Consider the following 16,003-nt stretch of genomic DNA (forward strand, 5'->3'; position numbering starts at 1 on the left):
TGTTTTTGCTTTAAATGTATCAACATAGTTTATGGATAAAATGGTTAGAGTAGAGGTTGGTGATAATAAATAAATGTCAAGAAGAAATCATGTTTCTTGTACTTCCATTGGCATTTATCTCAACATTGTATGATGAATTGCACCAAACATGTTGGGAGAATTTAAGCTTGTTCACTTCTATGACTACAATTGATGATTGCAATCTACCATATTTTGTGATGCAACATTCATTGACCTTTTGAACTAACAAGTTGTTGGAAATAAGATTATTTGTTATCGCCATAATCATCAAAGTGTCTTGCTTGAAAATTTAATTCAAGTCAATCAAATGCCATTATTATAAGGGAAAAGTACCAGGATACACCTGGAAGTTCATCTATTTACCAGAATGCCCCTGGAAGTTCCAAATTTACCAAACTACACCTATGTCCAAAAAATTCTACTTTATAAAGTAATTATACACTCAAATCTACAAGCCCTATTTACCAAAGATGGAAAAACTAGACCCGAACTAGCCCTATTTACCAAAGATTTGAGTGTATAATTACTTTATAAAGTGTAATTTTTTGGACATAGGGGTAGTTTGGTAAATTTAGAACTTCAAGGGGCATTCTGGTAAATAGACGAACTTCCAACGGTATCCTGGTACTTTTCCCTTGTTATAAATTCTCCCACATGCTACAAACGATTAAACGTAGTATTGAATGTTTATGAACTTTAAACAACAAACTCCATCTAACTCTTGTTATATCCATCAAATATTGCCATCATCACATGCCTCTATGTGTGCACTCGTAGTGGTTGAAGTTTTGTAAGGATCGTGATCTTTCAATTATATTCATCATATGCCTCTTTGTGTGCACTTGTAATGGTTGAAGGCTTGTAAGGCTCGTGATCTTTCACTTATATTCAATCCTATAACAAGTTTGATTTGATTAAAAAAGAGAGGGGCAATGCTAATTCAAGGACCGACCTTGATTTTGATAAATTCCATTTTATATCTTTACAAGTCCTCCATGCATGAAAAGACATTTTGTTCTCAATGCCTTTATGTTTATATTCCACCAAATGAGATGTCATGCGTGCATAATCAACCTCAAAGCAAGCCCAGTTGCTCAAAATCAGAAAAAAACATTCAAAAAGTAATACTTATACTTTGCCCAACCTAGTATTCTAAGTGTTTTACCTTCACACTCGTATTCTAAGTGTTAACTCAAGGAGTTTGATCAACAATAGATTAAATGTTTGAAAACAAGTTGATGAAAATAAATATGATTTATTAGATGAATAAAAAGTTAGGTAAGGATAAATGCTAAGCGAAAGGATCACACCTAGGTTCCCATTACAATCACCAAAACGGTCATTATCTGAAAATAAATTACTCGATAAACTTGATACGCAATTGTACTGAAAGACAATAAGACACTTATAGGAATTGCAAAGAAATAAGAAGAGAGGAACAATAAACATTTCCCCCACCAAAGAGGCCGAAGCTAGATATATAATTGATCCATGTTGCATTGTTCATATCCTCATTACCTAAGAAGTCAATCATGCAAAAGAAAACGAATAAGACAAATCAAGTGCAATATTAGACGTTGTTCAAGGAGTTTGAAGAATAACTTTGCCTAAAGGAGGCATGCCGCATGAGTTCACGATACCACCAAACATTCATGGCTTGCATAAACACCCCAAACAAAGTAACATGTACATAACAAATAGTATGCATTGAATCCAACACTAGAAATATAATGGATGTTAGTTGATTGAAATAAATACTAAGTATAACTCAGGAGAGAGTACAATGAGTTGGTGGATGCTTAACGAGAGATGGGAAAAGAAACCAAAGAGGATGCGGAGAGTATCATTGTCCTTGGTTGAATGGTTGGAAGCAATCAAATATTTGGTCTCGATGCAAAGAGCTACATTGCACAACTTGACTTTGGTTGAGTCAACACATTTGAAGATATGGTATTGATGACAATGCAAAGTTGTCAGGTACATAGGGGGAGTTATCTAAGGTATCAATAACAATGTGGTCAATCATGTACCATCGACCGAAAATTGAAGTGTGGTTTGGGGGAGTGTCGTGAATAACTTCCAAGCTGGAGATTCATGCAACTAACACGAATGCTAAATTTAGCTTATAAGCAAAAGGTAGTTTTGTAAAAAAATATATTGGGGGAGGGCTTGTCTGTTAACCTTTAAGAATAAGGTAAAACATACCTTAAGACGTATTATTGACATTCAAAACACATGGATATATAAAAATTCAATGGAAGGAAGGAAGTTAGTTGCATTAGTCCAAGTTCATAAGGATCCGCAGAAAGAAGTTAAGATAGAGATGGATATAACTTATTACCATGTTTTTACAATAATCTCTTTGTGAGAATAACAATAAATTGAATTGAGCATATTGGAGATATTATTATCATTATCTAGGTCTTTAATCACATATTTCCATATTTAATTTGCGAAGATTCTAGCCACTAGTTAAGTTACAATTCCTTGACGTCATTTGAAAAACTTATTGCATTAGCTATAGCTTTCGATTGTGAAAATATTGGACAACGTTGCATTCACAAGGCTAAAAGCATCGTTCACACATTATGCTTCAACACATTCTTTCATTTCTTAAATTACCGCCATATGGAATGTTTTTATATGGTGCTTCGCAAGCCCATATTTTTAGTAAATGAGATTAATCTTGCTTATACTAGCACGGTTTTGTATAATACTTTAGATGTTAGACATGAATTGACATGCATCAAACTACATGATATATGCTTAGTGAATTCCATCTTAATATCAATAGTAGGGTATAGAAATAGAACACAAATGATGAAAAGAGATACAAAGTACCTTGTGTAGCCATTTGCTCTCTCTCTCTCTCTCTCTCTCTCTCTCACACACACACACACACACACACACACACACACACACACACACATCATAATATACAATGATCTTTGCAACAAAAAATCTTACTACGCTAACAACCCCTTGTCAACACTCTTTTAATGTTGGCCTAAAATGTCCTTCTTCTTGCGTTATTATATTTGCATTAATGTGACTGTTTACAACTCCCAATCTTGTCGGTTTCAACAAATATTATGTAACATCAATCATAAGCATAAGTGAGGTCATCCATTTGGGGAGGAAAGAAGGAAAAACTAGAACCGAGAGACCTACATGGACATATTCTATTGTAGCGTCATCACATCATCTTCTCCACGGTATCTTCATTAATTAGCAAGGCAACGCTTAACATTAATCTTTGGGCAAAAAGCTCATGAAAGTATACAAACAACGTATTTTTATAGTTGCCGATTTAGTCAAGGCGAGGTAAACAAAGTGCCGAATCAAAAAACATGACGCTACGATATGCATGACGACAATAGATTGCATAAACGAAGTTGTTTCATGCATTGAGGGTGAGGTACACGAAGTGTTATATTACGGAACACAAAGATTAAGTGGGTAATAGATGGAAATGAAGGTAATCCGCGGATATATGACAAATAAGGTATGAAACAAACGGACTCATTGGCCGAAGACAGGACATGCCAATTGGAAGGTAAGGCAAGCAAGGGAGCTTGCAATCAAAGTAGGTTGGGTAATGGTTATCACATGGAACGGAAAAGATTAAGTGGGTAATGGACAGAAATGAAGGTAAGCAGAGCATGCACGACAAATGAGGTATGAGACAAACAAACTCATTGGCCGAAGATAGGACATGCCAATTGGAAGGTAAGGCAAGCAACGGAGCTTGCAATCAAAGTAGGTCGGGTAATGGTTATCACATGGAACGAAAAAGATTAAGTGGGTAATGGACGGAAATGAAGGTAAACAGAGCATACACGACAAATGAGGTATGAAACAAACGGACTCATCGGCCGAAGATAGACATGCCAATTGGAAGGTAAGGCAAGCAAGGGAGCTTGCAATCAAAGTAGGTCGGGTAATGGTTATCACATGGAACAGGAAAGATTAAGTGGGTAATGGACGGAAATGAAGGTAAGCAGAGCATACACGACAAATGAGGTACGAAACCATTACGAGAGTTAGGCCACGCGTACTCTGCGGAGGTTAGGTTCGTAGTAGCTGGACGAGTAGATGTGGACGATGTCTCCAGAGGCAGGGCAGGGCACGACACATTTGCTACAGTTTACAAAAAATAAATAAATTCGGGTGGGCACGCAGAGGTGGCATTTCGGGATCGGGAGATATTCGTCGGAAAATATAGGCGGGATACGGAGGCGAGGAGGCGGCATTTCCCGATCCAACAACAACAAACAGCGGCAAAAGATAGAACTTAGAAGGATTTCCGGGGCGGCAGGCGGCCAAGCGGGCGGTTCCGCCGCCGGAGAACAACACATATTATGTACATATATTGATAAGGGAGTACAGATCACAATCACAGACAGAGACAGAGAACACAGACAGACAAGACTCTCTTCCTTTTATCTACTTCCTCCTCCTCCTCCTCCTCCTCCTCTTCTTGTGTACACAGAGATTTCGTTCTTTCTTCTCAGGAAGCAAATCAAAAGCTTAACTTTGGCATAAGCGCACCATCCATCCATCGCCATTCATGGAGCATCCAAGAGGTATGTATGTATCAGTATGTATGTATCAGTATGTATGTATGTATGTACTCGAGAGTGCTTGCGCCGCGCTTGAGTAATAGAAGTAGAAGAGAAAGAGGAGGACCAGAAAGGATCTTCATCGCTCCCCTATGTTCAATCCATGGAGCTTCTTTTGTTCCTGTTCCTGTTTCTGCATCTGCTGCTGCAGATCTATCCATAGTTTGTCGGTTCCAGTGATCATCCGTAATGATGGATCATCCATAACTTGTTTGCCTTCGTGCACTTGCACCCCAACTCTCTGCACTGTGTGTCATCCAGAATCTTATTCCTATATCTGCAGGAAATGAAGATACCATTCCATTCACAGCTTTGTTCCAATTTTGTTGGTGACAATCGAACGAGAAGTGATGATCCCTACTACTTATTTGTTTCTGGACATTTTCCGTTTCTTTGTTCCGGCAGAAATTAGTGTATCAGATGCTTTGCTTTCAGCTATTGCTTAGTTAAGGCCATTTCTCTCAATTCATTCATTTTCAACATTCTTCTTCTTTACAGCTTTTGTATAGATTGATATGTAATCACACCATAGATAGTATTTTGGCAGAGTTTATCATATCATTATATTTGTTATCCAACTCTTATTTCATTCTCGAGGTTTTCTGTTTCTTCGTTGTTGCAGGTATCGGTTCAGTTCATCAGATTCTTTGCTTTCAGCTATGGCCTCCAGCTTCTGTCAAATTCAAATAATTCTAGATATTTGTGGTATGTGACATATATTTCATTTGCTTTTTTCTCATCTGTGGTTGTAGTGGACTGATATTTAGTCACAACATATTTGTGCCATGTTTTTATACCTCTTTGATTAGAGCCTTTCTTCTTCTTCTTTGCAACTGTTGTGGATTTGATATTGTTCATGCAGTCACCAGATACGTATTTTGTCAGAATGGTCTAAATCCTTATTTTTTTGAACGGAGTTTTCTGCTTGTTTGTGCTCGCAGAAAACAGTTCAGCAAATTCTTTGCTTTTACATCTCTCACTCTACTTAATTCTAGTATGCTTTTACACGCCTCTCATTGCTCCATTCTTCTTCTTTGCAGTTTATGTGCATAGTCGCACTGCCACAAGATATATGTCTGCCACATTTATCATCTTCTTGAAGCCCTCTGTTCATTCATTTGTGCATCTCTTTCATTGCTCCACTCTCAGTATCATGCTGCTTCTATTGCTCCATTCTTCTTCTTCACAGTTGTTGTGGATCGACATTTGCTTTCAGTCAGAAGTTATATATTTGTTGAAATGTATCAAATTAATACCTTTTTGAAGATATTGAATTCTTGAAGTTTTAGATTTCTCTGTACTGCAGAGAGCAATTCATCAAATCCAATTCTTTTGGCTATGGCTCCCAGTTTGTGTTAACGTCACATTATATTTCCAAAGAATGGCATCCACTTTGCCTAACTTGATGGCAAATAGCTCTGGAATGGGATATTTTCGGTATGTCTTTTCATCTCTTTTGTCAATCCATTTGATTTCGTTTTTTTAGCGAAGTTGCAGATTGATGTTTTCGAACAGTCACAAGCTATATAATGATCAGAATTCATCTAAACCTTTATTTTCTGCCATTAGAGCTATCATTGTTGCTTGAATAAACACAGTCAACTGTCATCTTTAGGGTCTCCTTGTTCACATAACTGATTGGTTTCCTCTTACATGCAGCAGTGTACAAGATAATGAAAGAGGAAGACGATTCAATGCATTAACTTCATCACTTTTAGGCTGCTGTTTGTCGAAAGTTCAATTGAGAAAGATACTGAGAGGGTATCATCAGAAGGAATTTCTCTATAGATCTTGGATGCTGAGCAGAAAAACGAAACAATCACAAGCTATAGTAGCATGGACTCCATTGGAAGGAGTCTCTTGCTATGGTGTTTCGAATAAAAGTTCAACCACAGACATATGTGATGAAACTAGAAAGGTGTTGGATTCATCCATTAATTCCACAGAAATTGTGCAAGCCGTACATGAAACTGCCAGAATGTTTCAAGTAGCGATAGAGAAACAGAAATCTCTAACAAAGGGACCATTATTCACTAAAGCCTGGTTGGGTATTGACCACAATGCCTGGATTAAATCGATATCTTATCAGGTCCTTTCCCTCCCTATCTAGGTTGGTTTTTTATGTGGTTTTACGTCTCATAATAGTGCACGTTGATGAAGGATTCTAGGTATTTGATCTCCATCCTCACATTGTTAGCGTTTAGTCAATAGGCTGCTGTCATTGCTCTGTTTAAGGCAACCTTGGATATTTCTGGAAGAACAGAAGGGAACAACCTAAGCACAAATTCTATCATGCAACAAAGGTTTAACATATTGTTTGTGTGTATTCTTACACTGCCATTCAGTGCTTTGCATATAGTAAGTTTTTCTCACATCTAATATCAAAATTCAGCTTGTTGCACTTATCTGGTCCATTGGAGGAATCTATACAGCAACAGTTACTATCTAGAGACCCAGCTGCAGAGACATGGTTCTGGTACCAACAACAACCTGTTGCAGTTACAAAACTAGTGGGTGATCTGGAAAAGCATCTGCATTCTTCCTCGGCAATCATGTAGGCAACCTTTTTCATTTAGAGTATAGCAGTAGGAGATGCTAGACAACAATTTTCTTGTGCAATAAATAGATGTCTGCGCTTACTGATAACAAATGTATTGTCCTTAACTTTTCAAGCAGAGACTCCCAAGATATATCCCAACTGTCAACCAAGCATTTTGATGTGAAATTATTTACAATGGCTTTGACTATCTTTGCATCAATTATAAAGTTAGGGCCTGGAAAGCTATCAAATCACATTTTTACTGTATACTTGCTAGAAGAGACAAGCCAATTGATGGGAGCACTGTCAGAGTGCTTATCCATTGAACAAGTTTATCAATTTACCGAAACAGTTGGTCTAAGAACACAATTCCTAAAATACTTTGGTCCACGAGCAGCACAGAAAAGTATACCTGATTTTGATGAAAAGGAGAGAACATTTTGGATTGGAGTGGTTCAGACATTACTTAAAGGTGCAATGACAAGAGAGGGAGTTCGTGCGAAGCTTCCTCCCCTGGAGGTTGTTTGCTTATGCTTCAGTTTATTAACATTCTGGTGTGAATGCAATGCATACATATTCTTTTCATTTCATCTGGCTAAATGTTACTATATTTCCAGGTCCTTGAACAAGATCTTGCAGTGTTTGGATTTTTTGCTGCTCTAGGAAGGAGTGCTCGTTCTTTATTAGGTTCGAAAAGAATTCATTTGGATGATCCTACTCTTATTTTTTTCAGGTATTTTAAAAATGCATTCATACCCATTTCTAACATTGACTGATGGGGGCATTATATTGTGTAATGACCATGCCATTTCTAGATCCATCTTGTTGTCATATTGCAGGATATTTTTCTGAAAACTAAATGATTTGTAGGTATTTGGAGGGTGGTGCTGTTGCATTTTACCCACAATTAGCAACTTTGACGACATATCAACTTTTTGTGGAGGTTCTGTGAAAAATTCTGGGAAAGAAGAGAAAATTTAGTATTTTATTCAATTCAAGAGGTTCCAATGGAAGAATAACTTATGATGAAATGATGTCCCCTGTATTTTATTTCAGGTGGCTAGTGAGGAGTTAACATGGATTCCTTTCTTTGAAGAAACCATGGATAGTGTGAAGGATATGCATGATAATGAAGGAGAGACTCTAGCTGCTGTTTTGACCATTTGTTCATGTTGGGTTGATGATTTCATGTTGTATAGTGACTGGATTATGCAGGATCAAAGCCCTGCAACAAGGACATTCTTGTCAAATGTGTAAGAAACTTCATTTTATTCTTTCGTATCTTGCCATTTTCTGGTGCATGCAGATGATAAGAATTTTGATGTTGTTTTGTGTGGTATAAATGATATTGGATAGCAGTCGGTCGCATCTTTATGATTGTGTGGCAGCCATGAGTAGAAGATATCGACCAAGAAGTTTCAGTAGGTCGGTAATATGCATTTCTTATAATCAGAGCAATTCTTTAGAATTGATTATTTTCCTCGCTTGTTAGTTTTCAGTGCTATTAACGTTCTGCATTGGGTTGAGAATAATGCTGTAGTTTATGACGTGTTAATCTCTGTACAATTTAATATTGATGACATTTTGTTTAGTGCTAAAGGATGATGATGGCTAGAGCTGCAATGAAAGTGGAACAAACTCTCAGCTACTTACTGCACGAGGATTCAACATACAAAGGTATTGGAGAGAAGGCGAGAAGTTTCCTTCGATCTTGGGACTCTGGGGGAATAAAGGAGGATTTGAGTGTAATTGATGTGAAAGAGGATGTTGAGCCAAGCATATTGAAAGAGCAATTGGAAGCCTTTGACAAGGTAGGTATTTATTAATTAATGCCCCCTCCTTTTTCTCCCAATTGAACCAGTCATTGCGTTGAACTCTGAAGGCTAATTAGAAATTTAAATATTGAACCATATAAATATATCATCTGAAGCTTCACATATATTCTTACTTCAAGACAATTATGAAGATGCATCACCATTAAAAATAAATTATGGTTCTTGTAGACAGTCCCATTTTCATATTGCTCGTCATTACATGCAACATACATTTAAGTACAATATTTCCATAACTTTAGTTCAATGCTATGACTTTAGGCTGGTGGTTTGAAAAATCAATATAACATGGATCTAAATATCTATAGATATAACAGAGTATTCCATTGCTGGCCTACAGATAAAATGTCATCATTAATGTGGTCAACCCATACACCATTCATTTTTCATCTCATTATATCATCACACCAATGCCCCTGAGAATGGGGTCAATTGGGGGAGAGCCAATAATTGATCTTCACAACACATGAATCGTGCCTGCCTAGACTACGGCCCTGACACCCATCATTACCAAATCAAGGCCATCATCCATTGACAATGGAGACACTTTCCTTTACATGGAGACCTCTCTCTCATTGCCAAATCACGGTTGTCATCCTCGATTACAGAGGTATTTTCCTCGATGGCACTAAGCAGTTAATACCCTTCTGTTTAATTCTTGTAATCATCTTAGTATGGGCTTTAGTATGTACACTCTAGGTAGTTTCCTCATTTATTTCATTTCTTTCCGAATTAGACAGATTGGTCAATTGTGATCCCTTGTGTGTTGAAGGGTCTCATAGGTCACCGTGCTCTCTGAGATCTTAATAAATCTTCTGTTCTTTCTCCCACTTACATGTACTACTTTGTGAGTCCAGATAATTATGGTCTTATAAAGATATTTTAAGGAATGGGGTAGTGGAAACCGGAAAGCAGCAGTTCCAGTGACATTGAAGATCCACCACGAAGATCACAAATCTGGAACAAACCATCCTTGGTTCATGTTATAGGATGTAGGATTCTCTACCATATAATAATAGTCAATAGGCTGTTGGAAACGGCTGGATAAGACATGTCTATAGAAATATATATTGTATGCAAAAGCTAATCAGTTGAGGTCTGGCAAATGCTGATAAGAATAGAAAGAGAAGAAATTCAAATGTTGCTGCAAGGTCAGTTGACAGAAAAATACATTTTCAATGCAGTTTCGGAGAGCTGTTAGAACACTTCTTTTTTAAAAATTGGATGAAATGACATAGTAATTTGCTGTGGCAGTGACTAAATTCTTTCACCCTGGGAAAAGGAAAAGTTGGCTGTGCAAAAATTGACAAGACAGAAATAGGAAAATGCAGTAGCAGCATCTCCCTTTTAGTCAGGGCCAGAAACACGGTTTTGGTAACCGTCACTCTCTGTTTTGGTTTGTAATATGTAAAGTCTATGAAATCCATTTCGGATGGTCCTACCCGTAGAGGCTCCAGGATCCATATCTTACTTTAAGGAGTAATTTAGGAGAAACTTGGATATTTCATTGTTTACTTATGTAATACTGATTATCTTATGTGAATCTATGTATACTAAGTAAAGGCATTTGTCAAATAGGATTTGAAGACTGTGGAGGAAGTGTTGTTCAAGTTAGAAGAGCTATTGAAGCAATCTAAGCTATCAAACTTCAGAAATGGGAGTGTGCATTTGACAGCTATACAGATAAGCCTTCAAAAATTGAAGCGCTTGAAAAGAGAAGCAGAGGCTTTGAAAGCAACTTTAAAGGATAAGACATGTGTCAGGGAACAGAGAATATTAAACCAGGTATAAGATTTCTTATAGCTCTTTCTGAGTAGATATGCATTGTCTGCAAATGTTTGCATTGTATCCTTTCATTTTCTCTTTTGTTATGATTGTTTTTTTACGATACTTTACACATAAACATACTCCTGCCTGTTGTTTTCTTCTTAAATTTGATTGAATTACATGTAAATTTTATGAGCAGATTTTAAAAGAGGATGTGGCTCAGACCAATTTTGTTAACAATGGGGATACAGAGGATGCTGATGGAATGCTCCCAAAGCAAACACTAAGGTTCACTTTTTCTGCATATAAACTTGTTTTTCGTTGCAAATAAGCCCCACAACCTCCTTGGGTTCAGTAGAATGTTTCTGTTATCTTAATCTGTTGCTCAAGTGAAGATGTTGTCCATGTCCGGTATGCCAGTTTGTTTAAATTTTAATCTGTAGTACGTCAAAATGTTGTCTTGTTATCTATGTTAGAAGAATGTCCGTTTGTTATGTTATGAAAGTTTTTCCATGATTGCATTTCGTGTAGGAAACCTTCAACCATAGAGAGAACCAAGACTTTAGCTCAGGGCCTAACCAAAAAATTGGCCTCTGCAAAAGTGGCACCACGTGATGATATACCATTTGATGTAAGCTTGACCCTCGTAATTTCACATTGGATTCTGTAATGATGTGGCATGGTGGTTTTCCACATCCAACGACAGGTTTATTCCTGCAGCTCAATAAGGCAAATAAATGCAGGTTGAAGCTACATATGAGGTTCCTGTTATGGCATCCCAGAGAGCTGCTGTATCAAAGGAATTTGCTAAGTTTGAGGATTTGCAACGCGAGTTGTTTGAGCTTGATCTTCGAATCCGTGCTTGTACTGAAGACAGACCTGAAGATACACCAGATGCAAACGTAATACCTCAAAACGTTTTCTAAATTCTCATCAAGCCTATGAAATTTTGTATACTTACTTAATATGTGGGTAATGCTCTAGATTGAAATTACTTGTCAAGTTTTTTTTTTGTAAATGTCAGTTCAATGTTTAAATCTATGGTTCTGTATACTTCTGCCTGACTGTTTGTACTATGGCTTTTTTGGAAAAGATAATGGAGTAAGGTTGTATGTTGCATTCAACAGTTGAAATTCACAATGCTGAGAATATTGTTTCTTTTCATATTGTTGGTCCCGTTTTATGTGAAGGACTGCCAGCCTTACATATCCTGCTATCCTACCATTAGTACCCTTTACTTGAACTTACCCTAGACAATCCTTGGAATAATCGTACACATTTGTCCATCCCACAAGCATAGGATATAGACAACAACTATATGCATACCAAAAAACTGATGGTATGAGTCACATAGTCCAAGCCTACCCAAATTTGAATCCCATTGCAACAATTTGATTCCATCAGGTATATACAAGGACCCAACTTTGTGAAATTAAGAACTGTTGGAGCTCTATGCCAATCGGAGTACACTACTCCAACCTTCCTGACTTATATTGCTGTTTTAATTTTGGCTCTTCCAGCAACGAAAAGTGTTTATTCTTGGTTGGATTCCCTAGTTTAAAATTTATGTGAGATTCAGATTTAAAAAAATGAATTGTTGAAACAAAATATTAGAATGTTAAAACCTATGCTAGATATGAACTTTTACATACCTTTTCATGGTATACTTGTGTATTTCTATGTTATCCCGAAGACTTGTTTATATTTTAATTGCCCGTCATGAGTTGTCTCTGAAGGATTCCGTAATTTTATAAAGTTAATTTGAAACTTTAGGACCTGTTGAAGATTCAACATTCTGTAGAGGTTCTCTCAAGTGCATGTTTTCCAATTCCTTGATTTTGCCTTGTTCGTGAGTAGGAGGATTCTACAGCTCTCTCGCATACTGCTCAAACCAGCAAAGAGAGAGGCAAAGCATGGGAAATTTTGAGTAATTCAACGATCAAGTTAAAAAATGCGACTATGGTGAGATTAATGTTACGATCTCCGTAGTCTCATATTGACAAATTGGAAAATTTTAAGGTTTATATTTTGATTTTGGTATTTTGCAGGATGTACTGAAAGGAACACAGCTTCTTGCCACAGATGTGACAGTTGCTGTTTCCCTACTCAAAAGTAGCATGTCAGGCCACAATTTGACAGAGAGAGAAAGGAAAGTCTTAAGGAGGACATGTACAGATTTGGCATCAGTTATACCTATCGGCATCCTCATGCTTCTTCCTGTGAGGAGTTCTCTCTCATTTATTAATAACGTCTGGAATTTTCTGTCAGATTAACTTCATTTTCAAGCGGATTCAATATTTGATAAACTCAATGTCATTTACTTTTCTAGGTGACAGCTGTTGGTCATGCTGCCATACTAGCTGCAATACAGAAATATGTTCCTGGTCTAGTAAGGATATAAGTTTTAAATTTTTTACTATGATGCATTAAGGTTTTTGCATTTTGGATGGTCCAAGGATTGCTTTAAAGTGGAACTATTATAATTTATCACATACTATGAGTATTAAAAATGCCAGATGAAATAAATCAACCAAATAGCATTAGTGATTTTAGTGGCTTTTGAGTGGATCTCTTTTTATAGACACACAGAAATAGACAAGATGGCAGTCATATTCCCGAGTTACTTATAATGCTCTAACTTGTTGTATATGCCTGCTGAAATAGAATTTTAATTGGAATTTGTATTTTTAACATAATACTTGCAAGGAAATTGCCATAGTTTGTTTAATGCCAGTAAGAGATTGTACCACTTTTCACCCTTACAATGCATATGATTATTGCAGATTCCATCTGCATATTCTACAGAACGGCTTGATTTGTTAAAGCAGTTGGAACAACTGAGAAAAATGGATGCACAGGTACAAGAAACGAATCTCCTCCAATTGCAGAACAGAAGTGAAGTTTTGAAGTAGGATATACAGGTTTTTTGTTAACCAGCACAAGAGTAACTGATACTGCTGGTTTCCCTGGATCACAAGCTTAGAATAAGTTTGTATTTTTCATAATCTGCTCAAATAGCACAGACAAAGAGCCATGAACTTGGTCATAGAGCTCATACAACTGAAAAACTTGGGAAAATCACTTCAATTCTTTTGTTGAATTGAATCAAGGTTGCTTGCATCGTATGCTTCAAATTGTTTTGCTGGATCATTACCCTAATATGGCAGTTGTGTTATGGATAATTCCCTGTGACAATTACCTTCGATTTCTAGAAACAACTATTCATTGGAATTAATGGATTTAATTGTGTGACAGTAACATAGTCTGTATCCAGAAGACCTTGGATTGCTATGCAAAGCTAAAATCTATTGCAATCCAAGCGAGATGACACTATATATTATTCTGTACCTATCTTTCTCATATATATCGATTCAAAAGGAAGATATTTAGAAAGTGTAGATTACTTCTGAACATGGTAGCATTCACATTCAGATTGAAAGGCCAATTGATGCCAATTTATTTTATCTCATCAGAAGTTTTCTTCGTTGAGTAGGTTATAGGTAAGATAACACATATATTTGGTTGTGAAGTTAATCACACCATAAAACTTTAGTCAGTACATAAATGAAACGGGCCATCCATGCTGGTCTATTTCATAGTCTTAATATTCTGTGTGACATGCATCATGTCATACATGTATAGCTAGGGAATATGTACTTTTTGTTGCAAGTCTTAATATCCTCTGCGACATGCATCATGTCATATATATGTGGCTAGGGAGAATGTAAATGTTGTGGCAGCTTGTCTACTATACATGGCGCAGCGCTTGTCACCATAGAGTACAAGGATTTTATCTCAAGGCAATGGATCTTGGAAGAGCATGACTCATGCATGATTTACCCTATTTTCTACAATTGGGGGATGGGAGTGTAAAGTTAAAAGTTAAACCTTACATTAATGGAGTACATCATGACACAGATGACTCCATCAACTTTTTGTGATCATCAAATCCATCCAAAACATGGATCATCACATTCTTAGGTTATGGAAAATGAATTTGCAAAAAAACAAATTTAACTAAGAAAAATTATAGGGAAAATCGCTAAATATCTAATCTAAATTGGATGATTAGTGGGTAGTGAAAAATGAACTAAAAGGAGAATGGCACAAGTTAACTACACAAACATCGCATAGTCAAATATGAAAGTTGTTTGCAAATAGTACAACATTGTTTTCATTGTTTCAAACTTACCCATGATTTGTCATGTATCTGTGACTACATTATCACATTTATAATATAAACTACAATAGACACATGAATGCCATGCTTTCACATTGTTCTTTAGCACGTAATGTTTTGCTTTCATTAACATCTCTCCTTTAACCCTCTGTGTTCTCATTTTCTCTCTCTAACTCATAAATATCTTATCACTTCAACGTTTCTCTTTTCTTTCACATTGCAATAACTTAGCAATGAGTTAAAGTTGCACTAGATATTCTCAACAAAATCTTCTACTCGTTGATGTCACATTAACATTGTATGCTATATATTCAACCCGTCTATCTCTAATTCAAGGTTCAAGAGTAAAATCCGTGAAGTCCAACCACCATGGGCAAAGGTTCCATACATATCATCTTTGTGATCCCTCGGGACATGGGAGAGAATTAGAAAATTTTAGGATTATGATTTTAATCATAGACAAGGAGGCCAACGTGAAGAAATGTATACATCTTGTAGTTGTAGTTAAAAATTCTCTATGAGAAAATAATGCATGCTCATATGAGCTCCACCTTCTAGGCGGTGTTTTGACTATGGCACCTAACTTACCATCCCCACTTGAACTTTATATATAGCAAAAATCACGTTATATATTGTGAATATGAGGAGTAAATGAGATCTGTCCTCCTCCACCAACACTTCGTTGCATACATGGCATATCTTCATACAACAATTCGATGAAGGAATTTGGTGTCAAAATGCTTACATGCAACAATGGAGATATGTTCCCGAAAGCATGCACGGAAAACTATTCTTGTACTCATGGCGAGGGAAATTTCAATGAGAAATGGATAAAAGGCCATACGTACCACACTTCGAAGCGTGTAGTAAAAGTGCGTTTTGTAGGGTAGAGTTAGGCATGCATTAAGTGGATGGGGAGATCTTAGGTGAAAAAAGAAGCGGCTATGGAAAACTTTGTACATCACTTAGATGAAGTGACCAATGTTGACACAAGTAAATAAATGATGGGAGGAAATGCCTTGTATCCACTCAAATATAGGAA

General features: G+C 36.7%; 1 protein-coding gene across 8 annotated transcripts; it reads left to right on the top strand.

Annotated features, from left to right (window-relative positions):
* Nucleotides 1-4,497: 4,497 nt before the first annotated feature.
* On the top strand, nucleotides 4,498-14,130 carry LOC147852880 (uncharacterized). 8 transcript variants are annotated; one of them, XM_087332896.1, is made up of 21 exons: nucleotides 4,500-4,607; nucleotides 5,266-5,348; nucleotides 5,585-5,637; nucleotides 5,950-6,080; nucleotides 6,303-6,732; nucleotides 6,855-6,946; nucleotides 7,036-7,197; nucleotides 7,320-7,701; nucleotides 7,800-7,915; nucleotides 8,053-8,125; nucleotides 8,239-8,435; nucleotides 8,539-8,607; nucleotides 8,783-8,993; nucleotides 10,593-10,799; nucleotides 10,981-11,069; nucleotides 11,313-11,412; nucleotides 11,525-11,683; nucleotides 12,639-12,743; nucleotides 12,830-13,000; nucleotides 13,111-13,170; nucleotides 13,565-14,130. In XM_087332896.1, the coding sequence occupies exons 2-21, from the start codon at nucleotides 5,303-5,305 to the stop codon at nucleotides 13,691-13,693; spliced, it is 2,982 nt and encodes a 993-aa protein (XP_087189022.1). In that variant the 5' UTR covers nucleotides 4,500-4,607; nucleotides 5,266-5,302; the 3' UTR covers nucleotides 13,694-14,130. The 8 variants fall into 8 exon arrangements, with proteins under 8 accessions (XP_087189029.1, XP_087189022.1, XP_087189025.1 ...); XM_087332899.1 differs by having other exon boundaries at nucleotides 6,306-6,732; XM_087332898.1 differs by having other exon boundaries at nucleotides 4,501-4,607; nucleotides 8,542-8,607.
* Nucleotides 14,131-16,003: the final 1,873 nt, after the last annotated feature.

Source organism: Azolla caroliniana, unplaced genomic scaffold (genome assembly GCF_043228905.1).
Source record: "Azolla caroliniana isolate FFs.n. ecotype wild unplaced genomic scaffold, voAzoCaro1.0.p SCAF_17, whole genome shotgun sequence".
NCBI lineage: Eukaryota > Viridiplantae > Streptophyta > Polypodiopsida > Salviniales > Salviniaceae > Azolla > Azolla caroliniana.

Excerpts from the sequence above, each read along its gene's own strand:
- LOC147852880 (XM_087332896.1), top strand. The coding sequence starts at position 5,303 with ATGGCCTCCAGCTTCTGTCAAATTCAAATAATTCTAGATATTTGTG. Across the intron at positions 6,947-7,035 it reads AATTCTATCATGCAACAAAG|CTTGTTGCACTTATCTGGTC; the intron begins GTTTAACATATT and ends ATCAAAATTCAG. Across the intron at positions 8,994-10,592 it reads AATTGGAAGCCTTTGACAAG|GATTTGAAGACTGTGGAGGA; the intron begins GTAGGTATTTAT and ends TTTGTCAAATAG.